Source organism: Haplochromis burtoni, unplaced genomic scaffold (genome assembly GCF_018398535.1).
Source record: "Haplochromis burtoni strain Fernald_Lab_line unplaced genomic scaffold, NCSU_Asbu1 Contig_293, whole genome shotgun sequence".
Taxonomy (NCBI): domain Eukaryota; kingdom Metazoa; phylum Chordata; class Actinopteri; order Cichliformes; family Cichlidae; genus Haplochromis; species Haplochromis burtoni.
The window spans coordinates 54,628-80,716 of record NW_024582654.1 but is presented as its reverse complement, the minus strand read 5'-3'; the positions used below and the strand labels follow the sequence as shown (position 1 = coordinate 80,716).

The following is a 26,089-nucleotide window of genomic DNA, read 5'->3' as shown; positions in this document are numbered from 1 at the left end:
GATAATATAAAAATAAAAATGAAATCAAACAGAATAAGTGCGCTTAATGAATTACTGATGGAAAAATTGTCTCAGGTTTTTCTTTACCAGAAATCTAACTGCGGTGTATTACAGTCTGCGCGCTCCCTGCTAATACTGCACTGCCAAAGAATTAATGATGATGTGATTGGATTTGCCTGCATTGAGGACTTGCTTGCTGTGTTCATTAGGAAAACTCAAGGGAACGAAAGAAATTGAACTAAACTGATTTTCAGTCATGCACACAGCTGCGGGAACGTGTTAGATGGTGGGGTTGCTTCCACAGGATGTGGAAGGTGCGCTCTCAACATAAATATAAAAAAGATTTACATAAACATTTAAGTGTAAATCTACAATGCATGTTTTCATCTGTGATTATGGTCCTTAAAATAAGTATAGAACAATCTAATTAAAAACACAATGTTTGTCCATGAAAGGATGTCTTGCTAATTAAAAAACGTTGTACCCCGTTTTCCTGCTGTGCGTTCCCAGATAGCAAGGAAACATTGAAACAATATTGAGTCAATATCAGGTGATGTCATTGAATCAACGTTGAGGTGTGACGTTGACCTAACGTCATTCTTGCACCCTTTTTTAATGTTGAAACGTCAGGTTTTGATGTTGAATCAATGTTGAAACCTGACATTGATTCGACGTTATATTTTCTAATACTGTTGACATTGAAACAATGTCAGATTCTGATATTGAAACACTGTTGAGCTATGGTGTTGATTTTCCACCTCTTTCGCACAGTTGCTTTTTATTAAAACAACAGTTAAATCATGACTGGAAATCTACCTTTCTTTATAGGTATTTTAACCAATACTAAACTACTGCATGTTTCCATCAATACTTAAACCACCTAAACACATAATTGTACTTATTCCTCAAATTGGACACCCTTTATAAAAAAAAAACCAAATGTCTCACAATGTATCATGTCAATATTAATATCCTAAAATAAGAAAGCATTGCATGTGATGTAACAGAGAAAAAAAATAAACAAAAAAAGGTCAATAGGCATGTTTTGTTTGCTAAATACTTTATTAAAAGACAGTTTCCTATTTACATTTATATGTTTCACAGAAGTTTGTAATTTTTTACTCGGGATGGGGATGCATGATGTGCGTCCTGCACCACCCAAACGATCTGGGGCGTATCGGAGCCATTTCTGCACTGCTTGTGCAAAGACAAACTCGGACATAGAGTTTGCCCCTAACTGCTGCGTCAGGCCATCTAGGACAAAAATACACACACACACACAAACAAAAAAAGTGAATTAGAGCACATGAATAAGCTCTTGTTAACTGTCTTCAGCGGGGAGAAAGTATGTAAACTCCTAGGCTGATAAACATGAAAGTCACCAGGCGTAAATCTGCCGCATTTGATTCCCAAAGAGCTATGAGCGGAAAAAGTGATAAGTCTTAGCATGGTGTGCCGTGTATCCTTTAAAACAAAATAAACATGGGGTCCTTGGGCTGTACAAACTACAACCCGAGGACTAAACAAGCCAAAGACCAAAGACTCCATCTCCAGATTAACCGGACATGAAAGTCTTGTTATTAAGAAAGACAAAGTAATATAGCAAAAACCGGACATAGGAAATGTGAAACACACCCAGCAGATCAATTGATCCCTTTATTGTTCACTTTAGGCTCATAAAACTACAATAAACGGTAAAACTTACCAAATATGCATCTGCACAGCGCTGTATCTTTAAATGCCCTTTTTTGCTTTGTCTGGTCCTTGGTTTTTTTCCCTGCCCAGTTTAGTACCGAGGCCAGCTCGTTTGTAATGGCATAAGCCATTACATGGCGGACTCGCACCTCCAGTGTGGTCCCTCCAATCAAGGCAAAGCGTCTCACCTATAGACACATTTTAAGAGATGGAATTAGCGTGTCTCATGTCTTAAATGTGTATGCAAGTGCTTGTGTGTATAATCAACATGCTGTCGTTATGTATTTAAATCACATCTGACAGCTATTACACTTTATAGTTACAAAGTGTACATAACCTTTATATACTTACCATTGCCTTATTTGCTTCTTGTGATTGAAGAGCTGCCTCTGCATTGTTTAGCTCCTCAATGTTATGCAAGGGCAAATCCAGAGGCAGTACCCCAGCATCTACCGATTCATTGCAGCAGGGATGGCGGATGGCTCTGACCTCCTCACGGAGTTCGTTAACTGCTCTGGTCAGGTCTGACAGCATCGTTAACATCTTTTGTGAGGTCGCATCTGTTTCAAAGAACAATTCTAGAAAGATTAATGGCTTAAGCAGTGAGAGGGGAAAAACTAATAGATCCATAAGTGATGGTGTAACATTCTGCATTCAAGTATAAGTTGTTCTAACTGCTAAAAGTGTTTGCTAGTTTTTGCATGTCACATATATTTGATATTTCTATATGTAGCTGCCATCACCAGTGTGTGAATTGTGTGTGAATGGGTGGATGACTGAATGTGTAAAACGCTTTGGGGTACTTAGGGACTAGTTAAAGCGCTGTACAAATACAGGCCATTTACAATTTATACCATGTAAAATGTGAAATTCCAAGATTTTCAAACTTGCCTTGTAATAGTGGCCTCACAAAATCACAACAAGATGACATTCAGGAGTATAAACTGGTGTTTTGAAGATAAGAGCACAATGACATTGTGATTCAGCTTTAAAAGCATACCATCTATAGAGAAGTCCTCGACATCTGACTCTGCATGCTGCGGAGATCGCAAAGCTGTGTCGTTTTGTGTGTTTTGCCGGAGTGGCGAAAGGTGCCGGAAGCTGGGCGGGGCATTATGATGCCTGCTGTCAGTGGGCTGGGGGGGAAAACTGCGGTCACAGTCATTATCCTTGTCGGGTGATACATAGGTCTCACATTCTTCTGAAATCTGCTCATAGCGACTGGTAAATACTTGACTGTCTATACCTGGGTGACAACAGTGGGACACACCAGACTCTTCCGCAACCTGCGGTCGCTTAACTTTAACTTGTGCATTGCCGTTTTGGTTATGTTTTTCAGCAACCATCTCTTTAAAGTGCCTGAGTATATCTGACTCTGCTGCCTCAACCATTTTCCGTAATTTGCGCCTCCTTGACCAGCGTGATGTCATTGTCAGTGTATATCAGATTAAACAAATAGTGCTATATTTGGAAATAGCCAAATAAGCAAATTGTTTAACACTAGGAATTTATTTAAGGATGTGAGTTTCTTACTTATTGATGGAAGTTACCAAATCAGATCTGAAAAAAAGAGGAAAAATAGGGCACAATGTCAATAAAGAGGGAAAACTCGATACAAAGACGGCTTATAGAAGCTGAACCGAGTCCTGTGTGTGAAGGGACAGTAACTGCATGTGTATATGTAAGCATTTAAACACTGAAGATAATAAAATTAACTGTATTTTGTCTAAGTTTGCCATTGTAGGAATTCATGGCACCGAGACAAAAACGTGGCGTACAGTGTGGCATCAAAATAGGCGCACACCTTTGCTGCGTTTTCTCCGTTTTCCTCGTCCACACGTAAATGCTGAAACGGAGTTTTCGTAAAATATCCACCCCAGCAGGCGTCTTTAAAAATCTCAGTTTTCAGTTAACGAAAACGCAGTTTACGTGTGGACAAAAGGTGCAAACGCAAGTTAGGTGAGCCTGCAACTAAAGTTTGAATTGAGTGCGAATTGAAGCGGGTGCTCTCCAATCATTAAAAGTAACAAAGTCATTGAACACATTTATACAGTTACCTTTACGTTTATTAATCATATATCACAGATTTACAATTTTTTGTAGTACTATGCTAAAAAGCAACTACAGAGCGAAAGTCTGGGTCAAGCGCCGAGGCGACGGCAAGAACAAAGGAACCCTCGAAGCGTTAAAGCTAGCTTTGTAAGGGAATATCACGGAAAAGTATGAAACGAAATGTTTTCTTTGTTGATAGACTTTGTTCGCAGTGCACTTTATTTGTTGCCGGATTGTAAGATGAAAGTAGACACAATTTCGGGCTCAAACATTTTGTCCGAAACTTTACATTAACGAGTTTTTTTACTGTTATTCAAATGCAACCGTCAAAATAACGAATAGAAAAAAATTCATTCATTCTTACCTTATACTAATCGTGGTGCAGGCCAGTGCAGTGCATGAACTGATACCTTCTCCGGTCAATTCCGCTGAGAGTAAATCTAATGTCCCGCTCTACTGTACAAGACAATGGTTACCTGGAGGGATGTACCACTGAGAGGGGTGCTGCGGAATAGTCCAAGTGATCGCTGCTCCCGGTCAACTATACATAAATTGCACGTCGACACGATTTTTTAAAGCTGGTGAACTAGACCAAAGTCATTGATAACAAAAGAACAAAAAAAATTTACTTTCTCCGGTACTTTATACCCGCTCAGTTGCAATGCAATTTAACGCTCAACTACAAATCGATGGCTTTTTGATGGTGACCGGCGCCGAATTATGGTAAACTATAAATAGACGTTTTCTCGACGTTGTTGTTGTCACCTGGTCGACTACAAAAAGATCAAATATCAATGACAAAAAAACAAAGGTAAATCAACATCATTACAACGTCCCTATAGTAAGACCGTCGGTTTACCACGGTATTTCAATGTTGTTACAACATTGGCATTTCAACCATAACGACGGATCGGATGAAAAATCAACATCAATTCAATGTCGTCTTGCTATCTGGGTTGCCTTTACCATCCACCAGGGGGTGCTGTAGTTCTCTCAGCAACCCTACTTCCCAAAGCCTTGCCCACATCACAACATGACTCTGATAAACCAGAAACATGTATTCTTTCTTTGTTTTTAAATTTTTTGCTACATTTAAAACAACTCATTCAATTTCAGTTTCCTTGAAATATGTTGGCTATTGAGAACAAATGAACTAATGACAGCTATTACAATTTTTCTGAATTGCTAAAACACTAGACTCCATTCTCTAAAACAAATTCTTAGTGGCCAAAACCTATTTTTCGTATCAAACACTTTTGGCCAAATCTTAAACACTGATTTCTTTCTTTATCATAGAAGCTTTTTCTTTATCATGTAGAAAAACCGTTAACTATGTAACTTCTTTACACTGACAGCAAGGGGAGTTTCACTGGTCTGGCTCCACTTAAAGTCAAAGTGGACCGCAATGTTAAATGACTTTGACACCCCTGGATTAGCACATGGATAGGACCAGTAGGAATGTAACTGAGTACCTTTAGCAGTTTACTTAAGTACGGGTTTAATATACTTGCACTTTAAGTATTTCAGTGTTATGATACTTTTATAAATTTGGAGGTAAATATTTGTTCTTTAATATTCCAGTCCATTTATTTCGAATCTTTATTTACTTATTATTTTCCAGATGATCTACATTAAAATCAGCAGACGCTGCAACATTAAAGAAACATATATATGTCAAAAGATCATTAGTCGCAATCTAAAATATATAATGTATATGATCCTGAAAAAAGCCATTTTACGATCAATATAATCTCTAGATATAATTTAGGTCCTTTGAATGTATTTTTTGATTATACAGATTGTGGACTGTTGAGCTATTTGCATGGGATTTTAACTTTTACTCACTGATTTATTTAAACTCTTGTGCAGCATCAGCATCCAATAGAACACAGAGATGCACATGACAATCACGCCCAGTGTTTTAAAGCCATTTTCTACACCGATTTTTATTTGTGAGTAATTATTTTGATTTGCTGTGCTGCAAGGAGAAAAATGAAAAAACTGATATTAAATATCAATCAGCAAACTTAAATTTGTTCTCATTTTGCTGTTACAGAAGGATGTGGAAATATTGAAGAGTATAGCTACTGCTCAGCCTGCTCCTAAGTTTGGTAACACATTTATTATTCAAGAAAACTCTTCGGTTAATCTGCAGCTCAACACAAACGCCACAGCCAGCAGTGCCGTGTCTCAGGTCAATGACCGGCTTCCACAAACCACAGCTGGGGGCTCCTCTACTCTTTCGAAATCACTAAGGATTATATAACGAGAGTAACCCATTAAATACTGCTGCTTCTGCTGTCGAGCTGCAAAACCAACAGAAACCTGCAGAGATGTCCGCATGTGAGTTTGAATCTCTGGAGAAATCTCTGGAGTCCCATCTGCCAGAGGCCGAGTTGGTGGAGGTGAAACGCATCTTATTTGGGAAGGAGACAAAGTGAGTTGTTGTACTTATACTGCATTTCTTTTAAATTTACTAAAGGAAGTATCGGGCTTTCCCGTTTCTCTTTATGTTTCCTTCTTTGTTGTTCTGGTTCCTGGTAAATTATTATTCTGCTCAGTGGACTTTGATCAAGCTGAAGGATAACTTACAGCCAGCACAGAGACAGGTTTGATAAATGTATAGACTAAAAAACCCTACATACAGTTAGGTCCATAAATATTTGGACAGAGACAACCTTTTTCTAAGTTTGGTTCGGTAAATTACCCACAATGAATTTTAAATGAAACAACTCGGACTTTCAGCTTTAATTCACTGGGTTGAATAAAACAATTGCATAAAAATGTGAGGAAGTAAAGCATTTTTTAAACACAAGCCCTTCATTTCAGGGGCTCAAAAGTAACTGGACAAATTCAATAACTGAAAATAAAATGCTCATTTCTAATACTTGGTTGAAAACCTCTTGATGACAATGATGGCCTTAATTTACGCTTTTTTTTAGTACACTTTAGATCAGGGGTGTCCAACTCCAATCCTCGAGAGCTACTGTCCTGCAGCTTTTAGACGCATCCTTGTTCTGACACATCTGAATCAAATGAATGACTTGTTATCGGGCCTTTCCCAAACTTGATGGCATGCTGAAGAGTAATCCAACCATTTGATTCAGCTGTGTTGGAGTAGGGATGCATCTAAAAGCTGCAGGACAGCAGTGTTGTTCACTTGGTTGGCTGTTGTGAAGGGGTTTCTCATCACCATGAAAATGAATCTGCGATCATCCACCGCTGTTGTCTTCCATGGGTGTGCGGTGTTTTTGCATTGATGAGTTTAATGGTGCTTTCTTTCTTTCTCAGGATGGACCAAACTGTAGATTCTGCCTCTCCTAATACTGTAGCAATTTCTCGGATGTTTTTTTTTCCTGTTTTCACAGCTTAAGGTTGGCTTGTTTCATTTGCATGGAGAGCTACTTTGTCCACGTTGTCTGTTCACAGCAAAATCTTCCAAATGCAAGCACCACACCTCAAATCAACTCCTGGCCTTTTATCTGCTTTATTGATAATGATGTAGCCTTTGAGTCAAAAAAGGGTGGCACATGTTAAGGAGCTGAAACTCCTCCTCTTTACAGGAAGCTGGTACTCTCAGCCTGTGCTGTGGAAGCTGCTTCTGAGCGAGACTTTGAGCTTAAAGGATATAAGTTTGATGCGGCACAGGAACAACTCAGGCCACCCAGAAACATCCGAGTGGGACTCATTCAGCACCACATTGTTCTGCCCACTGATGCCCCCGTCCTGGATCAGGTTACTAGTTACACACTACAGTACTAACCAGAAGCCCACATGTACCAAACCCGTTGAGGTACATTAGCAGAGAGATACAGACAGGAAGCTGTAAGGTGACTGAATGACTTTCTGTAAAACTCTTCATGTACATCATTGTTCAAGAGAAGTATTCAACATGTATCTGCTTAAATAATTTACCTGACGAAAAGCATCAATACCATGAATAATACTGCTCCATTTCATTGGTAGAAGTGACTGGTGTTAATATTTTATCACTGCTCTCCCTTCACAGATCAGTGCCATGCACAGCCGAATTGGTGAAATGGTTGAGGTAGCAGCCATGTGTGGTGTAAACATTGTCTGCTTTCAGGAGACCTGGAGTGAGTGTCCATGTGCAAGAATTATAAACCTATCCAACAAACATACAGAATGGGTACCAACAGAGACTGGGGTTTTTGTTTCTTTCGTTATCAGCCATGCCCTTTGCGTTCTGCACCCGTGAGAAAGAACCATGGACAGAGTTCGCAGAGTCTGCTGAAGAAGGAAACACCACACGCTTCTGCCAAGAGGTGAGATTGTAGAGCTTTGCTGCAGCGCGGTTAATACGTTGGGGACTGCAAACCTAACAGTTCTGCAATTCTACAATTAGCTGGCCAAAAAGTACAACATGGTCATAGTTTCACCGATTCTGGAGAGAGAGGAGTTACACGGCACCCTGTGGAACACGGCGGTGGTCATCTCCAACTCTGGAAACGTGCTGGGAAAGAGCAGGAAGAACCACATTCCCAGGATCGGGGACTTTAATGAGGTGAGTGATCTAAACGATCCACTGTGGCTGTGCAGGAACTGAAAAACTGCTGTTGTCATTGTCTCGTGTTTTCTACTCAGTCTACATATTACATGGAGGGCAACACTGGCCACACAGTGTTCCAGACACAGTTTGGGAAGATTGCTGTGAATATTTGCTACGGCCGTCATCATCCACTCAATTGGTTCATGTACAGCATGAATGGAGCTGAGATCATCTTCAACCCCTCGGCTACAGTTGGAGCTCTGAGGTAAGGGAGCCCCCCCCCCCCCATGTCCATGGTGTCCAGTATTGTTTTGCTGGCACATGGTACCAGTGGTAAGCTAAGAAAATGCAAAAATAATAGTGGAACAGTAAGCTTTCTATGGTGCAGACAGCCCTTGTGTATGGTGGTAACTGATAATGTGCTTTAGTCATCCATATTCCTACGTTCAGAAAAAGGTTCGATTAAATACTCAGATTGCCATACCTAGACCCTGAATTCAGGTTGAAGCAATGTTATCATTGACATGCCGCTACCATTATTACATAGTACATCTAAATAATGTGATGATAATATTGTTTCTTCTCTGCAGTGAACCCATGTGGTCTATAGAGGCCAGAAATGCAGCAATCGCTAACCACTGTTTTACATGTGCCATTAACCGTGTTGGGACAGTAAGTTTGCAGGAATCATTCCAACATAGTTGTGATGAATGACAAAATATGAAATCATGCCAAAAATAATCTTTTCTACAGGAACATTTCAAAAGTGAATTCACGTCTGGTGATGGGAAAAAAGGTAAAGGTTTTATTTTCTTAAGTCCCAGGATGTATGCACGTATCTCTTCATATGGTGTTATCAAAAAATGACTGTATGGTGAAGTGGATGAAGCTAATTCTGCCTGAGGGAGTTAATTCTTTAAGGTGTCCTTAATGTACAGAAGAGAAAATGATTTGGTGTTCTTGCATGGAGCTAAATCAGGGTCAAAAATTTTATTGATTTGAAAAAGTGTTTTTTTGTGTGCAGTTTTTGGACTCGAATAAAAATAACTTTTTTATGAAGAAAAAAATCATGTTTTAATTTTTTAAATATCAAAACTTCAAATCACTTTTTCAAATAACTACATTTTGACTCTGATTTAGCTCAATTTTCTTGGCTTTTTCAGCTCACCACGACTTTGGACATTTTTACGGGTCCAGTTACGTGGCAGCTCCCGACGGCAGTCGCACGCCAGGCCTCTCTAGGACCCGAGATGGGCTGCTCGTGGTAGAAATGGATCTCAACCTGAATAGACAAATAAGTGACAAGTGGAGTTTCAAGGTAAATTTAACAAATTGTAACCTTTTAAAATGTTAGAAATTTTGATTAGAAATAAAGTTTCATTTAAAATCTCTGATCGTATTATTCCAAAAACAAAGATGAGACGAATAATATTTCCCTCAGAAATCCTTGAATGTAATGAATGAGTGGCACAAAAAGATTATATGTATGCAGAATTCAAACATGTCTGTATGTCCGCTGCTACCACACCTATATGTGCATCCTCCAATTCTCCAGGTAAATTATGCACAATGACTGGATGGTTGTATATTCACTTCAGCTATTCTTTGCAACCTTGACTGACTTCTTCAGTGTCTTTTTCTTTGCAGATGACTGGACGGTATGCTGAGTACGCAGAACAACTTGCCAAAGCTGTTCAGCATGACTTCAAACCCAAAATAGTAAAAGAGTAGAACATATTCTACAAATAGTGCACATTTATTATAGCCTATTGCAGCAGGAAACATGCTTAGTTCAGATTTAATTTGACACAAAGATCACGTCTGTCAGACTGACTGATTTCTATCATTTAATGTGATTAAAAAACATTCAAAGTCAAACCTTTGTCCTGTTCTCATTTGAACTGTTAAACTGAAACATTGCTGAATTAAAGATCACCTATGAACCTGGTGTTTCAAATCACCTTTTAAATCATTGGCTGTAACAGACATTTTCCTACAGGCCACACTGGCTTTTGAATTGGCGTTGTAGCCCGCAGCTCGCCTGTGGCAGACAGCTAACAAGGGGAAAGGTACCACCAGGGTTGAAATGCAGCGGTACTAGAAGTATTAGAAGTACTTTTTAATGGTTTAGAAAAAGTGGTTCCCTGTTTCAAACTGATTCTTATCATTTCATTCAGAATGAACACATAAATCTTCTTAAGGAAGTTATCTGAGTAAGAAGTAGGCCTGAGATGGAAAATCACAGTAGACATAATTTATGGGGTTTATGGGTTGTGCACATTTTCACTTCCATATTTTTGCCATTGTACTCTACTGGAGCCACCAGTAGTATTTAATGGCTTAAAACAATACTTTTTTTTTTTTTATCTAATACTGGGTCTCAATTCAGTTCATCCTCTGAAAGAAATTGTTTTGGCCTCTGCCCTTTCAAGACCGCTACATTTAAAGCAGCCTTGAAAGGGGGTGGGGCTTCTGTTGTTTCAATTTCCATATTGGGAATATCCTCCTACTGACATCATACAAAGCAAAAGAGAAGTGACTGGAAATGGAGTGTTTAGACCAGTCTAGTTCAACTAGACATGCTAACATCCTTATTTGAATACAATAAACATTCCTTTGAGATTTTGGTTCACATCGATTCAGTAGCCTCACTTGTTGTGAATCTCCAGTTCCACCACATCAAACAGGTGCTGTACTAGATTTAGGTCTGGTGATTGTGGAAATGATCGGAATAAAGCAAACTGATGCTCAAGAAACCTGCTTGAGATGATCTGAGCTTTGTGAGCTGGCGTGTTATCTTGTTGGAAGCAGCTATCTGAAGATGGGTACACTGTGGTCACAGATGCCTGACCGTACTCATTTTTCTGTTTAGGTGCGGAGACGACGCTGGAGTGCAGGCAACAGCAAATATTTTTAATTCCCTTTTAAACAGTGTCCCAACTACACAGCACTTGATGTTGTTTATATAAGATTTGACCTATAACATGAGGTTTAAGGTATGAGTTCACTATTAAACCTATATAAAGCAGACGAAAACAACAAGGCTGTTCAAATGTTTTAATCACAACATATAATAAAAGCGCTATCTATACTGAATAAAAAAATAAAACTTGTGGTTTTCACCCAGAAGCACAACCAGACAGGACCCACTTTTCCTTGATTCGGAAAAGCAATATAATTTAAATAACATAATCGTGTCTGGTATGAAAGTGTAGTGCAAAAACATGTAAGTTAAAAATAAAACTCCGTGACAATGAGGAAATGACCTCGTCTTCATTTACAAACCAAAATGACTTATCCTAGTCCTAACGCATCCATGTATCCAGCACATTCCCCAAAGGCACAGGACACATGCGGAGCTGCTTTTCCAGTGAAGCAATTGAATCCGGTGAAGTCACGTTTCATCACGTCCGAGCTGAGTGTCCATGAGTTCCATACATCTATGGAGTATTGCATTGAACTTGCTTCATCATTTGAGTCACAATTTAGAGCATTAATTACCTGATACTCTTGTGACTTGCTTCCTGTATTTCCCTGTTTACAGAATCGTCTGATTAAAATGCGGTGAGTCGGGAGGATTTTTAAAAGGCAGGTAGAGGCGAGGCTGGAGGGGGGGCGGATGAGCAGCTTCACATTAACACTGAGCAGAACAAAGAAATGAACACTCCAAGTATTATCAACATCGGCCCTGAATTATGTGCACACAATTTCCTGGTAAATTCTACTCTTGCTCGTGTTTCCCGCAGTTCTGCCACAGTTGTGCAAGTCTGTACACTCAGTGTGAGATTCCAGTACAACTGCAGTCATTAAAAACGTCCACATTGACAATAAGATGAATCTGAAATATCTGTTCATCACAAAAACAGAAATAAAAGGATCCATCCTGGATTCCTAATTCTTCCCAGGGTGAATCATTCAAAGGTTAAGTAGTGTTGGCATATACAGTACATGTATATATGTGAGCAGGCTTTTTGGCACCGGAGGAAAAAAGCCTGCAAAAGGGGGGATCTGTGACAGCAGACAGGAGGAGGTGTCATTAGACTGGGGATCTGCAGCATTTTGATATTCCTATAATGACAAAAATCCAAATCCATCAACTCTCTTTAAACACGAACAGGATATCCTCGTCTGTCCCATAGCTGCGTCGAGCTTCCTCAAAGTTATTGACGCTGGTGCAGCACACCCCTAAAAATACACACACACAGATCTGTCAGCTCCAAGTTAAATAAATAAAAACACATTTATAAATAAGCTGCTCAAAAAGTGTACTCTGGGTCTGCCTCCCACTGTTAGCTCTATAGATGGCAATGTTCATGGACTGCTATAAAACTCGCTGGTGCCCATACAGTAAATACCACCAGCCATGGTGTTTATACGTAATGTCTCAACACCTGCTGGATTACCATGAAATTTGATCCACACCCTCGTGGCTCCCTCTGGATTCATTAGAATTACTTCGGATTAGTGCTGGGTCTGAATATATTATGTTGTCTATGCTGAAGCAATACGAGAGTGGACCTTTAGTAAGTGTTCACCTTTCTCATGCACGACTCCATTCATATGAAACAACAAATAAGCCTCTGATCAACAGAGTCTTGCTTATGGAAAAAACAATGACTTGTGAAACATGAACCATTTCTAACTCCAGAAACTGCACAAATGCACCACTGAACATCAAGCCAGGCAGCATAAACTTGTGCTACCAGCTTGAATTGACTCTGTCACTACTAAGGAGGAGAAAGAAAAGAGAGCACAGCTGCCCCGCAAATAAAGTCCGCCGTTTAGAGGTTTATCTGTTTGTTTGTTTGTTTGTTTTAAACATAGCTTTTTTTCTGCATTTCTGTCATTCACAATGTGCGGGGTTCAGCTCATGCGGTGACATGGAACCAAGCAAGGTTTGTTAATGTTAATGGAAACATTGACGTTCACGAATCGCACGATGACTGAAAACAGCTGCAACAAAAAGTGGCATTACACCAAACCTGAAAGCAGAGCAGCTGCTGTTTAAAGGCCGACTCTATCGCTGTGTGCCAAAATTTAAGCTTTCTTAGTCTAAGCCTAACAGTAGGTTTTATTTAAATTTTATCATATATATTTTATTTCTGAGGATTCCTTAAAAAGAACAGCTCACAGAACTCAAATTAAGAGGATTTTGCTTTAGTGCTATTCATCCATCCATCTATTTTCTTCTGCTTTCAAATTGGTCTCTTGACCATCTGCAACAGGGCAAAGTAAACAGGTGGGGACCTTCTTGCTGTGAGGCAACAGCAGGATGATGGCCATCCTGATAATTCCAGTGTGACATGAAGACTTTTGGAGATACCGGCCTTTGAGATTTTTTTCTTTTTAAGTGAATGGAATCAGGCAGCAGTTACTTGTGGTGCTCAAAACACCAGTGAGCACATTTTGTGCACCCAGTATGGATTTGTGTGGAATATTAAACTCTAGTTCAATCTAGCAGATCACCTGCAAACCTTGAACCATCCACTTCTCTGGCAGCTTTTCTACAATAACTTCCACACAACGAGCAGTGTCATGACAGGTAAGGCTAAGAAGGAGGATTCACATTTACTAAGACGGTCTCTTACATACCACAGATTAATTTTACTTACAGTTATGGTAGAAGTAGAAATACAAGTATACTCACGGTCAGAATACGCTGGGTTATTGTAGAAGATGGAGCCAGTGGTTCTGTTGAAGCCACACACAACCACAAAGTGACCCTGATAGTCCGGCTTCCTGCAGAAACACTTCTGACCCACGGGCATGAAGCAGCAGTATTTGACAGGCTGGGAGCACAGTTCACATGTCAACACCACAGCATTGACCAGCACTATGGCAACGTGGCCCTGCTCCAGATGAGACTGGATTTCCTGAACTGACACAGAACTGTGAGAAGGCACACACAACTGAGGTCATATATTTATTTTAAGGTACTGAAAAAAGTAAGCGGGTAAATTAACATCAACAGGAAGCTCACCATTTCTTCACCACCACACCTTTGCTCTCCGCTTTAAGGAAGAGCTCATTCACTCTGTTTTCTTCAGTATCAAAATGCTTCTTGTAAAAGGACTGTAAACAACAACAAAACATCATCAAGACACAATCATAGGTAACTATCAAAATGTTCAAAACTGGTTAGAATTACACTGTTAGTTTGGACTACGTACCTGGTTTTTAAAGCCCTTATCTACACCCAGAGTCTGTGTACAAAAGCAGTGTTTGATTCCTAGATGGCACATGAGGTAGGCCAGGTCGATAGTCCACACACTTTCTGTCAGCTTCAGATCCCAGCACGCCCTCTGAAACTCATCATCGCTGACAGGGTGGAGGTACCTACACATTCAGACAACCAGAGTGTGAATCCCTCACACAATGCCAAGGCACCTTTGATTTGCAATTCAGAAAAGAGCCTGCTGACAGGCAGTACAGTAAGCACTGCAGTCTGTATGGCAGCTACAGTACATAGTGTAACAAAAACATGACTTCTGAAGGTAAAAACCTTGATGTGCTCTTACTTGAGGACCATCCTGGAGCAGGCTAAGCCACAGTCCCAGTGGTACAGCTGCCGGATAACAGGAACATCCAGCAGGACATCATCTGAGTAAACCGAGGAGTTACTTTCACATTTCAACAAAACAAATAGTAGCGCTGTCACAAGACTGCTTCACTGTTTCACTCACCTGTCATTCTGCTGGTTTCTTTCTCCCACAGACCGCCCGGTAACTAACTCAGTACCAGCTGGTCAGTCTTGTTTGCAGCACTGAGGGCGAGGCTGGGTGCCCTCATCGATGCTAACTAGTTAAAAAAAACTAGCTCCCCGACTACAAGCGTCCAGGCTAGCACTATTTATCGCTCTGTTGCTGATAAAACGCGCACAGCTCTGTGACTCACGCCGCTGCGAGGCGCACACACATAACTAACAAGAAAAACAGTAACAAAAACTCATTTTCAGGACGGTTTTTCGTGCCGATGCCTCGAAACGAGACGCTCCTCTGCTCTATTCCGTGTTTACTCGCGTACTGAGACGCTTCTTGTGTTTGCTTGCGTTATGCTGCCACCATGTGGTGTGGAGGAGACTTTAACGCTTCTCATGAGAACTGTATCCACGCCCTTTTACTACTATCTATTTGAACCATAGATTTGAACTATTAGTAGGCAAACTTTACTAAAGTATTTCAGGACTAATCCTACTATTCACTAACATTTTAAACGGACGATGTTTTTTTTTATGTATACTACTCACTATAAGTCATGTGACTAGAAGAATAGGGGGACAGGAAATTCAAGTGTTTGTCTGTTGTGTCTTCAAGTGTTAAAAAATGTATTCGTGGCAAAAGGAAAAAACAATTGGCTCATCAAATACACCATGCTCCGCAATCATTATTGCACATATGAATGATGGTGATTCCATGTCCTAATACATTATACAAATAATCTGTAACGACACTTCCATTTATTTTCACATAACTACATGTTTTTGACTCAATTGAATACTCAAATACAATTACCTGGTAACTGATAATACATTATTTTAGGTGAAACTACTCAAAAGTGCAAATAAATCAAATCAAATAATTTCTGCAAGCTGTAAAAGAACATATTAATGATCAGTAATTAGTAGCCCAGAGCTGTATTTTATTCTGAAACCTTTCATTCTCCATCTTTGCTGCTGGTATTATAATTATATTTTGAAGATTACACATTTATACCTTTACTAGTGAGTGTTTTGTAGATGCTACTTAAATAAAAGCCAGAGTTCTTCCTCGATCACTGTTTATCCTCCTTCTTTTTATTATCACATTTTAATGGTTTTAGTGAAATATTCAAATGATGTTTTAATGTCTCGTTTCATGAGGGTTCCAATTTCTCTGTAGAAAAATGTTGTTCCTGCTACTGGGTTCCATAGGTGGTTCCCATTGACACCTGTGTTACAAAAAAACACAAACAAACAGACCGACATTTAAGATCTTAGTCAGTACTAAGATCATCAGTGAAAGTGAAGGAGAAAAGTCAGTTACCGATGCACTGTCTGCATCTTCAGTGAGATGTGTTGTTTTGTGTCTGCTGTAAAGATCTCGTTTCCTTGAGCAAGTCACCAAAAACCAGTCAGCAACCACGGGCACCTGAACGAAAATAGTCAAAACATTTAAAATCTGGTGTTTCATCATTTATACGGATGCTAGTCTGAACATTTCTCTTCTCACCAAACTGAGGAATGACAAGGCTGCACCCAAGTTCACTATGGTTGGGACGATGGAAAATCTTCCTGCCTGTAAGAACCCCAAACTACCATAAGACTAAAGTAAAAACACGGACCGTTCTTGATAAAATCATTGCTGTTTCAAGATTAGTCAGGCCTCACAGTTCCAAACACAATGACGTCGAAGCGGATCCCGTAAGCTTTGATTAACGTTCTGGTTTCCTCTCCATCTGCTGTCTTGTAGTATTTAGCAAATCTAAAAGACAGAAGTTTTAGCAGTTCTTTATTCAGCCTTATACATTCACCAGTACCTGTCTGTTTAAAAAAAAGAAAGAAAGTTTTTCACCTAAAGTTGTAACCAGGGGCCACATTGTTGACAGGATGTTTGTTGTCCAGCCTCCGGAAGCTGTATTTAGGTAAACACTCCCCTGCCCACCAGTCCAAATCACAGCTCCAGTCAATAAGAATACCAAGGACACCCCCCTGTAAAACAAATCACTCAGTTCAGGGTTATTCAGTTAGCACCTTTAAATTTAGGTTAGATCTGTACTGATGTAATTAAACACAACAATTAAAATATAATAGTCACTACAAAAAGTAGTGTTTGGACAAAAAACAATAACAAAGAATGGTATAAAACTAGTACACACCTATGCCACAGTATTTTAATGACTGCTTGTGCTTTTGGCCATGAAACTGAAATAGTAAAATGTGTTTTATTGTAGGAGCATAAATGCAAAAAAAAAAAAAAAAAAGCTTCAATGGCCATTGCTAGGCAACCATGATCATAATATATATAGATAAGAACCTGTAAGGACCTAAAATTTGGTTGAAAACACCAACTACAATTGAAAACAGAGTAAGACAATAATTATTAAGTTCAAATATGTCAATACTGAATGAAATGTTAACTTATACCCGCTTTTCAGAGTTTAAAGAGACAACCATGTAAAACAATGTATCCTACAATGAAGGTGAAACAGCTACATAGTGCTCAACCACACTTAATGGAAAGCCAAAAAATGGCTTTAAGAGTTCAGCATTTCCAGCTGTTCTCAGCTCCCATGGTAGACTTTAATCGCAGCACAGAGCACAGAAGCTAGAAAGGTTTTTGCCTTGTGATCTGGAGCGACCACAGAGAACATAAAAATGCATACATTACACTAACTGTGGGAGTGACTATCAGACGGGAGCCAGGGAACCTGAGGGCTGTACTGGCTCACATCCTGCTTATGAGACATATATACTGGAGGAAGACCATACAGGAACTTGAACAATGAATTCCAGTACAGAAAGACAACGATCATTCGATTCACCTTCACAGCCATGTCTTGAAAATCCTCCCCAGCCTCTGAGACAATATGCTTGAGTCTGAATATGGGACAGTGTGGGTCTGTGAGACGGCTGAATTCACACCTCTTCAGGTATGAGGAGTTCACATGAGGCAGTATGTTTCTTCTGGAGGAAGGAGGACAAGGCTCCGGTTTAATGGGGAAAACTGTGACTCTGTATGTTTGCTTAAGCATCTACAGATCTCCCTCTTACATTCAAATGCAGTTCACCGACCTGTGAAAGTTGAACTTTGGGTACGTAATGCTGTTTTTGATCAACACGGTGAAGTTTTCTGCTGCAACCAGCAGCGCATGCCTGCGGGACATGAAACAACACATCAAGCCTCCACAGTCCTGGAACTAGTAACAAATATTCTAACATGGTAAATATATTCTTACTCAGGCAGCTTAGTGTCTATTTCAAGTGGGCACCATGAGAGCACTTCACAGGTCCGTGCAGTGGTGGAGTAGTTCTCACACAGTCCCGTCTGTATACCTGGGTGGAAAATAAATTTCACGCTGAGTTTTTGCTGCGTGAGGCCACAAATATTAAAGGGGCTGTATCATCAGGGAGGAAGGCCTACCGTTGCCCCGGGGATCACTGCGTCCCTCGACACAGTTGCAGTCATCCACACAAGTAGTTGATGGGCTTGGAAGCTGCAGGAAAAATCTCCAGTGTTAATGTTTATATTTGAAGGCGAAATTTAGGACTCTTTAAAGCCTGAAGTTTCTTGAGTCTTCAAACAATTTTTAATTAGATAAGTATCCATTTGGCTATATGAGTTGTAATTTGTGCCATATTAGCTGCATCAGGTATTTTTGTGCAATTTACTTGCCGTGGGGGGAAAAAAAATGACACTGATGTGTAGAAGTCTCAAAAACTCACAGGAAATATGATACACTTGACTTTAAAAGGGTTTATAATCATATTTATGATTTCCCTCAACTGAAAAACAATAGCCACAGAGAAATGTAGTAATAGAAAAAAATAAGCTGTTAATACAGGACAATCACCATGTACTTGGCACTCTAATGGTCTTCATCAATGGTTGTGCGAGTTTGGCAAGACATGGCCGACCCTTGGCTCTGGTTATCTGTTTTGTAACAGCAGTGACTCACCTCGGGACAATGTGACTGCACTTGTTTTGGGGTCACAACCATATTCGTCAGCACAAAGAATGAATGATCACTCTGTCAGAAAGTAGAGCAGGGAAAAAGTTTCCAGGGAATGAAAAAAGCCAAAACCTGTTATGCTGTTCTCCCCCCTCACATATAAAATGACAGAAATCCTAAAATGCACGTTTGAGTACCTGAGGAGGGATAATGTAATCAGCCACATCCCAAAAACGAGGCTCCGTGTCAGATGTGTTGGTGAAAGCGAAACCTTTCACTTTCGTGGTGACGGTGCTGATGACAGTATCTGTATCCTGGTAGGCCTTCTGCACCACACACACATACCTACAGCAGGTTTGCAGAAATGTCTGAGTTTAACTGTGCAAGCAAAAACATCATTTCATAATCCACATATTACCACATCCCCAACCAATCAATCCCCTCCTCTGATTTTATTGGGTACTTACCCAACCACATACATCACCACCAAGAATTGGGTGAACCTGAACACAAATCCTACACCTAAGCTGGGAATAACCAGCGTTTTTGGTGTTTCGTAGTCAAAAGCATAGTGCAGGAATCTCTTGCAGCAGCCTGCTGACTTGCTCATGGCTACACCACGAACCAATGAAGATATGTGAAACAATGACGACTTGACAAAGCCGTCCTTATTCAAATTCATTATATTCAAATCACATTTACTGCTTGGCAAATACAATTTTAAGCATAGTGTTTTTACACTAATTCCAGTTTAGACAACTTACATACTGTCATGGTAAACTTATTTTATGCTGACATTAGACTGTTGGACATGTTTAAGTACATTGCTGTAAATACGATTATTTAACTACTTGTACTGGGTTATTTGATGTAGAAAGCCAAAACAAATATTGGGTAAAAACACAACGCTCCAGCATAGGGCTGCCTCGAGTGCAATAACAGCCAGCCTTGGCTCAAGAAAACAGAAGGATTTATTCCTGCCACCTTTCTACTTCTGAAGAATAAATGTTGGGCCAACATCTAAGTAATATAAATACACATATACAAAGGCAGTAACTATAAGTAACTACACTGGAGAAAATATCAGTCCTGCTAAAGGTTTGCAAGCCTACCTAGTCTTGGGTACAGTAGGCCTATTCATTTTAACTGTATATTATTTTATTCTTTCAAAGGTAATGCTATCCACCCATCCATTCTCTTCCACTTATCCTTGTCAGGGTCACGGTGGGTGGGGATGGGGTTTGGGGGGGTGGGTGGAGCCTATCCCAGCTGTCTTAATGAGAGAACCAGGGTGCACCCTTGACAGGTCGCCAGTGGTTAATTTAACACATTTTCATAAATGTCACTCGTAACTGTATAAACACATCTCCCTTTTCTCACCCTCAACAGGTTGTGGAGAATGGCTGCCCATCCACGAGCCTGGTTCTGTCAGGAGAAGAAGTTTTCCTTCCCACTGTTGCCAATTGCTTGCTTATAAAGGGTCAGCTTATGATTGGGGACTTCTCTCAGATGTTGTGGGGTCTTTCACCTTACCGTGCACCTTCACCTTTATGACGAATCATGTGGACCCATCTGTTAAATAAACCAATTCCAAAGTGAGCAAGACGTGGCTGCAAACGAGGTCTAACAGGTTCTTACTGTCATCTCTGCTGTTCAACATCGGATACACACTGAAAGCATAGAATTAGACATAATATTTGATTCCATTTTGTGAAGCGGTGCGAAACCTCTCTTTAAAAAGAGTACAGCATCTTCTTTCAAAATGTGGAAATACTGAAAGTGCAGGAAACACAGAACCCTTTGTTGAAACAACTCACCAGAAATTTCCATGCCACTTTCAGATACTGCCAACTCGATCTGACTAAAAATTGTAAAAACAAGCACACACTGAGAACGGCATTGGCCATTACTACAGACTGGACACTAACATGGGAATTTTCTGTTGTGCGTGAACGATGAAGCAATGAGTAACGGTAAGAAAACAAAAGCAACAGTTAAGAATATTTCTTTATTCGTAACTCACATTGACTTCCATGAACACAGGACAGATACAATGTCACTTTGGTCCAATAGTACCTCAGATATAAATTCTATTAAAAAAAGAAGACCCCTTAGGCTAACAGACACTTTGGCCACCAAGACAAAATGACATAGCTTGCCTTATGTAAAATAATGTTGCATCTCCACTCTTTCAAGTTTCTCCTAAGTCCACGTTGCCATAGTCATACAGTTTAAAAAGTAATCATACAGCAGATTGTGTACATAAACAACATAAAAATGGATACTGTTCATTGTGCAGTTCTTTAAAGGACAGGGTAGACACAAAGACATGGCAATGCATTAATAAAACTAATGATGTTCAAACATTATGATGCGTTTCAGTGTTTTTCAATTTTCAAGTATGAGATGAAGGCATCTACACTGTATTGTACAAAAGAAAGACAAATAGTCCACAGTAATGAAGCTACAGTGATGTGCCGATCAGAAAAACTTTGTTCATGTTTGTATCCTTTAGGTAACCCATCATCCATGTCAGTGAACGTCTCACTCACGTGGCCGCCTTTGTTACTGTGTTCTCAAACAGCACAGCCAGTAAGTCCAAAGTGATCTCATATTCGTCCGAATTCAAAGTCCACCCCGCCGTCGTGCAGGCTGCCTTCATTTGCATTATCGAAGCTGTTCTTCCCGTGGATTTGTTTGAGGTGCTTGCGGAGAACTGGCTTGTGAGCAAACACCATGTCACAGTAGTTACAGCGATGCGGCTTATCTCCGCTGTGCAGATTTAGATGATCCAACAACGAGCACTTCTGGGTGAAAGTCTTACCGCAGATCTTACACTGGAAGGGTTTGATGCCGGCGTGAACGCGCATGTGCCGGTGCAGGTTGCCCTTTTGCGTGAAGGTCTTGCCGCACAGCAGGCACATGAAGAGCTTGTGCATCTTGAGGTGGTTGGCGTAGTTCTCGAGTTGGCGGAAGACTCGGGCGCACTTGGGGCACTGGTGGTACCACTGGAGAGGCTTGTCGTAGTTCCTCTGGTGTCCGATGTGTTTCTCTGCAGGTGGAGATGAAGGAGGAGGGCTAAGTGGGTATCCCGTCACGCCAGGCGGAACCGCCATCTCACTGCTGCGGCTGTCAACGGTGGAATTAATGAGCGAGTGCTGGGGCTCAGGGGAGTGGAGCTCTGCAGGAGGGTTGGTGGAGAAGTGACCGGTGATGGAGTTCTCTGCAACATCAGACACAGACTCCACCTTTACTATAGTGATGTCACTCTCCACTATGCCTTGCCTTGGACGCCTGGTCAAGATCTGGACAGGGCTTTTGGGCTGTATAATCACATCATCATCTTCGCTTTCATCATCGTTATTATCCTGCTCCACCTGCTCCACTACCTCTTCCTCTTCCTCCTCCTCCTCCTCTTCCTCCTCCTCCTGATGGACAGTCTGCACCTGAGAGCGCTCTTGTTCTATCTTTGCCTGGGAGGATAAACTCTCCTCCCTCTTCTCCCTCCGCATTTTTACATCCACTTCCAGCTGGCGTGAAGCCTGTGGTTTGATGAACTTGCTGAGGGCCTGAGTGCACTGCTCTACAATGTGGCCCATCTGGAGGAAGCTGGCCACTGTCAGGTAATGCACCAGCTCCAGCTCAGGAAACTCCAGCTGGCCAGTGTAGCAGGACAGCAGCAGCTGTCGGCCAACTTCTGCCTCCTGGATCATAGAGATCTGGACCTCCCTGGAGTCCTGCTGAAGGATGAACTGGTCCCTTAAGAAAGAGGAGCCAGCAGCAAACACCACTTTGTGACCAGGGACCTCCAGCTGGTTGATGCGAACAGTAACATCGCAGAAGCGCCTCTGGTGTCTCAGAAGGTTCATCTTCTGTAGCATGGAGTCTCCAAATGTGGCGAAGCGGAACTGCAGAATCACTTGATTCTGGGCCATAGTGAACCAGGGGACCACAGCAGCTGTAGTAGACCAACATGAAAATACAAAGACTGAATATCTCTCCTAGGAATAGGCTACTATAAATTTTGCGAATCAAGTCTAGTTCTAAGGCAGGGGTGGGGGACTCCAAGCCTCAAGGGCCAGTGTCCTGCAGGTTTTAGATATCACCCTGGGTCAACACACCTGAATAAAATGATTAGTTCATTTCCAGGCCTCTGGAGAACTTCAAGACATGTTGAGGAGGTAATTCAGCCATTTAAATCAGCTGTGTTGGATGAAGGAAACATCTAAATCCTTCAGGACGCTGGCCCTTGAGGCCTGGAGTTCCCCCACCCTTGTTCTAAGGTCACGCACTATCTGGACACCGATTAAAATTTTTAACTTTAGGTGGCAGGCGGTTTTACCTGGATGTAAACATTTTAAAGATTTTGTTTAAAAAAAATTAAAAAATAAAATAAATACACAGACACATGCATATATATGTGTGTGTGTATGTACCCGCCCACTATATAGTTTATATAGTTAACGTCACCTGTGTCAATTACAGCCATACCAATTATAACCACAACAATCAACCTTGCGTGTGCTGCCTGGAGAGCGCGAGGCCAGACTCGATTCACAAACCGGTCAATTTAATAATTACAAGGCTATCGCTTTCAAAAGTTTCTTAGTTAGCGGTTATCTTTCAATGTCCTATTGAAAATGACTGTCCACGCTTTAATTCGGCGTTGACCAGTGTGACATAAGACAACAAAAAAATGCTAATTTAAATCGGCTGCTACTATAACTGCTTTTCACAGCGGTAACATCATTGACGAGCAATATTTAAATTAAATATGAAAGTGTTGAATAGCCATTACAGCCTTACTCAGAAACGCATTAAAAGGAAATGTGGGTGTATTAATGATACAATATTGCCAGAATGTACCGATAAACAAGACAATATGAAATTATCGGTCTGTTTTAAGCGAACACTGCAACTTGACTATTGTTGTCTGAGTATATTAGCGTAGCGCCCAGCTAACGCAAGGTTAAAGACTGGCCTTTATTTAGAGTAAACCTGAGTAAACACCCCCCCCCCCCCTAAAAAAATACATTAATCTGGTATAACACGTCCATGGCTAACGTTAGCTGTACTGTTGCTAAATGGCATCAATCACACAGCTCTATGTGTCCCCTCGGCCTACTCCTCACTGTTCAGCCAGCCGCCCAGGCTGTCCTATAACATGCTTCACTGTTGCTTTATAACGAGCTCTAAAACGGCACTTTCACTTTTTCCTCGCAGTACTGAGTGTTGCGTACCTGCTTAAGCCCTTGTAAACAAACTGGTTTGTGATGCTGTAGGTGAGACGTTGGCCTGTCTGGGGGATATGAGGGAGCTGCTCCGGATGCAAAACACCTTTAAAGGCCCAGTACACACATCTCTCGGCTTGTCTCTGGAAACGCGTTCCACATTCAAATATGCCCCATTATACTGTTTAGTGGTAGTATTCCAGCCCCATCGTTAATACGCCATCTTTTTCTCCTTTCGAGATCATATAATTGGTGTGGACAGATTTTTTTTAGCTTCCAGGCTCCATCAGATCTGTCATCAGGTTCAGTCTCTGCTGAAGGTCCCAAGAGTAACCTTTGTAAAATAACGTAATATTTCAGTATTTCTTGTGGCAGCATTTTTTTTTTTTAGGTTTCTGACAGATAATCTATTATTATCATAATTTAGTGGTTTGCAGGTGAATGATTTCAAGTGCTCACAGCCATAGAATAAGCTCAAGGTGAGAAGGTGATCTGAAAGGTTATACACTTCTTTTGCAAGTCTAGACTAAAGCGAGCTGGTAGTTGAATCTTGAATTGAAATCTATGGAAGAATTTTGACAGCTTTGACTTGTGATCCTATACACACAAAGACCACTATGTCAAACCAGTGATTTATGGACCCCTGTCAAAGGACTTGGGAAGCAATATGTGTCTATGACAGTTATAATTTTTATGAATATCATAAAATTATGATACGTCATAACTCTTTAGTGATCAATAATGACATGCACAAAAAAATATGGACTAGGATGATGAATAGGATTTTTGAGATAGAAATGAACTATGGGATCATTCATAATGGTGTAGTCCAAAAAGTAAACTTTTTAGACAAAAAGTTTCATAAATGGTAGTTTTGTTTTGGTTGATTTTTGATTGTATATGCCTTATATTCTAATATTTTTATTTGTGATCCTCATATTTGACTGTCCTGCAGCAACATCTGGAAGAGCCCTCCTCTCCAAGTCTAACAGATATGTTGTCTGTGTCAACCACCAGCATTCAGAGCAGTGACACAAGCGATGCTGGATGTCAAATGGTTCAGCCTCTATTGGACAGCATACATGCAAGAAATGTAGATACATACATATTGCACTTACACTTACTGCAATAGCTACACCCTTTTTGCACATGCTCTTTCTTATTCAGCTATTTATCAATAAGTAACTTATATGTATATATATATATGCATGTATATATTGTATGTATTGTGCTATTCCTTACTTTTTGTACTGTCTGTCTTTGTTACTGTTTGAACTGGAGCACTGTAACCAAAATAATTTCCCCTAGGGATCAATAAAGTATTCTGATTCTGATACATTACTTAATAGGCTCACACTTGGCTCTTTAGTGACCATTACTTGAAAAAGCTTAAACACGAAGATAAAACAGATTAGAGGAAAACAAATAGTTGTTTGGGTTAAAATTGCCTCCCTTTTTGGTCAGTTGTTTTGTGGTTTGTATCAAATTTATTTAGACAGTGGCGCAGATTCCAACTTCCAAACCAGCAGGGGTGACTGTCATCCATGAGTATGAATAAACTGGGAGTTTGAAAGATTCCACCAGGCGATTAATGGTGAAGATCATTGTAGCTCACATGCATGAAAAGGAAGGGTAAGAGGCATGATGTTTATTCCATTCATTTTTCAAACTGGTAAGAATCTCATCACAAACAACACTTCTGCTTTTGCAGGAGAACTCTAACTAAAGCGACAAAGGAGTTTCATGCACTTGGAATCGTGTCACTCTTCCCATCTTTGAAGGATCTTTACTCCAAAAAGGGATATGTGAGTTTGCACTGCAGCTGTAGTGTGAGATAAGACTTTCAAAGTGTGAGGGGTATATATATATTTATATACACTTTACATTGTCTGCACTTTCTTTCTTTCTCTACGAGCATTTCTATGACATTCAGAGCATTTCTTGAGTGATGTGT

The 26,089-nt window shown here is 40.4% G+C and overlaps 4 protein-coding genes across 7 annotated transcripts; 1 reads left to right on the top strand and 3 right to left on the bottom strand.

Annotated features, from left to right (window-relative positions):
- Nucleotides 1-48: 48 nt before the first annotated feature.
- On the bottom strand, nt 49-15,286 carry gucd1 (guanylyl cyclase domain containing 1). 3 transcript variants are annotated; one of them, XM_042227972.1, is made up of 10 exons: nt 14,941-15,286; nt 14,776-14,857; nt 14,428-14,593; nt 14,238-14,329; nt 13,905-14,146; nt 4,112-12,442; nt 2,696-3,255; nt 2,047-2,255; nt 1,706-1,883; nt 1,135-1,254 (listed from the first exon to the last, which is right to left on the bottom strand). In XM_042227972.1, the coding sequence occupies exons 1-6, from the start codon at nt 14,945-14,947 to the stop codon at nt 12,351-12,353; spliced, it is 681 nt and encodes a 226-aa protein (XP_042083906.1). In that variant the 5' UTR covers nt 14,948-15,286; the 3' UTR covers nt 1,135-1,254; nt 1,706-1,883; nt 2,047-2,255; nt 2,696-3,255; nt 4,112-12,350. The 3 variants fall into 3 exon arrangements, with proteins under 3 accessions (XP_042083905.1, XP_042083906.1, XP_042083907.1); XM_042227973.1 differs by lacking the exon at nt 1,706-1,883; XM_042227971.1 differs by lacking the exons at nt 13,905-14,146; nt 14,238-14,329; nt 14,428-14,593; nt 14,776-14,857; nt 14,941-15,286 and having other exon boundaries at nt 49-1,254; nt 4,112-5,958.
- Nucleotides 6,052-10,135, top strand: upb1 (ureidopropionase, beta). Of its 2 annotated transcripts, XM_005940537.2 has the most exons (10): nt 6,052-6,184; nt 7,311-7,482; nt 7,757-7,844; nt 7,939-8,033; nt 8,114-8,272; nt 8,353-8,522; nt 8,848-8,929; nt 9,011-9,053; nt 9,421-9,575; nt 9,905-10,135. In XM_005940537.2, the coding sequence occupies exons 1-10, from the start codon at nt 6,081-6,083 to the stop codon at nt 9,986-9,988; spliced, it is 1,152 nt and encodes a 383-aa protein (XP_005940599.1). In that variant the 5' UTR covers nt 6,052-6,080; the 3' UTR covers nt 9,989-10,135. The 2 variants fall into 2 exon arrangements, 1 of the variants encoding a protein (XP_005940599.1); XR_006055332.1 differs by lacking the exon at nt 8,848-8,929.
- A 718-nt stretch (nt 15,287-16,004) lies between the features above and the next one.
- On the bottom strand, nt 16,005-20,128 carry p2rx4b (purinergic receptor P2X, ligand-gated ion channel, 4b). The gene is made up of 12 exons (XM_005940534.3): nt 19,372-20,128; nt 19,102-19,249; nt 18,911-18,982; nt 18,376-18,448; nt 18,191-18,287; nt 18,027-18,107; nt 17,777-17,918; nt 16,807-16,943; nt 16,623-16,716; nt 16,465-16,530; nt 16,279-16,383; nt 16,005-16,183 (listed from the first exon to the last, which is right to left on the bottom strand). Exons 1-12 carry the CDS (start codon nt 19,584-19,586, stop codon nt 16,151-16,153), a joined length of 1,263 nt encoding a protein of 420 aa, XP_005940596.1. The 5' UTR covers nt 19,587-20,128; the 3' UTR covers nt 16,005-16,150.
- Nucleotides 20,129-20,893: 765 nt separating this feature from the next.
- Nucleotides 20,894-24,769, bottom strand: zbtb26 (zinc finger and BTB domain containing 26). The gene is made up of 2 exons (XM_005940535.3): nt 24,145-24,769; nt 20,894-22,862 (listed from the first exon to the last, which is right to left on the bottom strand). Exon 2 carries the CDS (start codon nt 22,837-22,839, stop codon nt 21,514-21,516), a length of 1,326 nt encoding a protein of 441 aa, XP_005940597.1. The 5' UTR covers nt 22,840-22,862; nt 24,145-24,769; the 3' UTR covers nt 20,894-21,513.
- Between the last annotated feature and the right edge of the window lie 1,320 nt (nt 24,770-26,089).

What these genes read in the sequence shown, in the direction of transcription:
- gucd1 (XM_042227971.1), bottom strand. Translation starts at nt 3,125, where the DNA reads ATGACATCACGCTGGTCAAGGAGGCGCAAATTACGGAAAATGGTTGAG. An exon ending in CGAGGACTTCTCTATAGATG is followed by an intron (nt 2,256 to 2,695) that starts GTATGCTTTTAA and finishes TCTTTGAAACAG; the next exon opens with ATGCGACCTCACAAAAGATG. An exon ending in GCTGTGCAGATGCATATTTG is followed by an intron (nt 1,255 to 1,705) that starts GTAAGTTTTACC and finishes TTTTTGTCCTAG; the next exon opens with ATGGCCTGACGCAGCAGTTA.
- upb1 (XM_005940537.2), top strand. Translation starts at nt 6,081, where the DNA reads ATGTCCGCATGTGAGTTTGAATCTCTGGAGAAATCTCTGGAGTCCCAT. An exon ending in CTGCTTTCAGGAGACCTGGA is followed by an intron (nt 7,845 to 7,938) that starts GTGAGTGTCCAT and finishes TTTCGTTATCAG; the next exon opens with CCATGCCCTTTGCGTTCTGC. An exon ending in GTGACAAGTGGAGTTTCAAG is followed by an intron (nt 9,576 to 9,904) that starts GTAAATTTAACA and finishes TTTTCTTTGCAG; the next exon opens with ATGACTGGACGGTATGCTGA.
- p2rx4b (XM_005940534.3), bottom strand. Translation starts at nt 19,586, where the DNA reads ATGAATTTGAATAAGGACGGCTTTGTCAAGTCGTCATTGTTTCACATA. An exon ending in ATAGACACTAAGCTGCCTGA is followed by an intron (nt 18,108 to 18,190) that starts GTAAGAATATAT and finishes CATGTCCCGCAG; the next exon opens with GCATGCGCTGCTGGTTGCAG. An exon ending in CCTTGTCATTCCTCAGTTTG is followed by an intron (nt 16,384 to 16,464) that starts GTGAGAAGAGAA and finishes ATTTTCGTTCAG; the next exon opens with GTGCCCGTGGTTGCTGACTG.
- zbtb26 (XM_005940535.3), bottom strand. Translation starts at nt 22,839, where the DNA reads ATGGCCCAGAATCAAGTGATTCTGCAGTTCCGCTTCGCCACATTTGGA.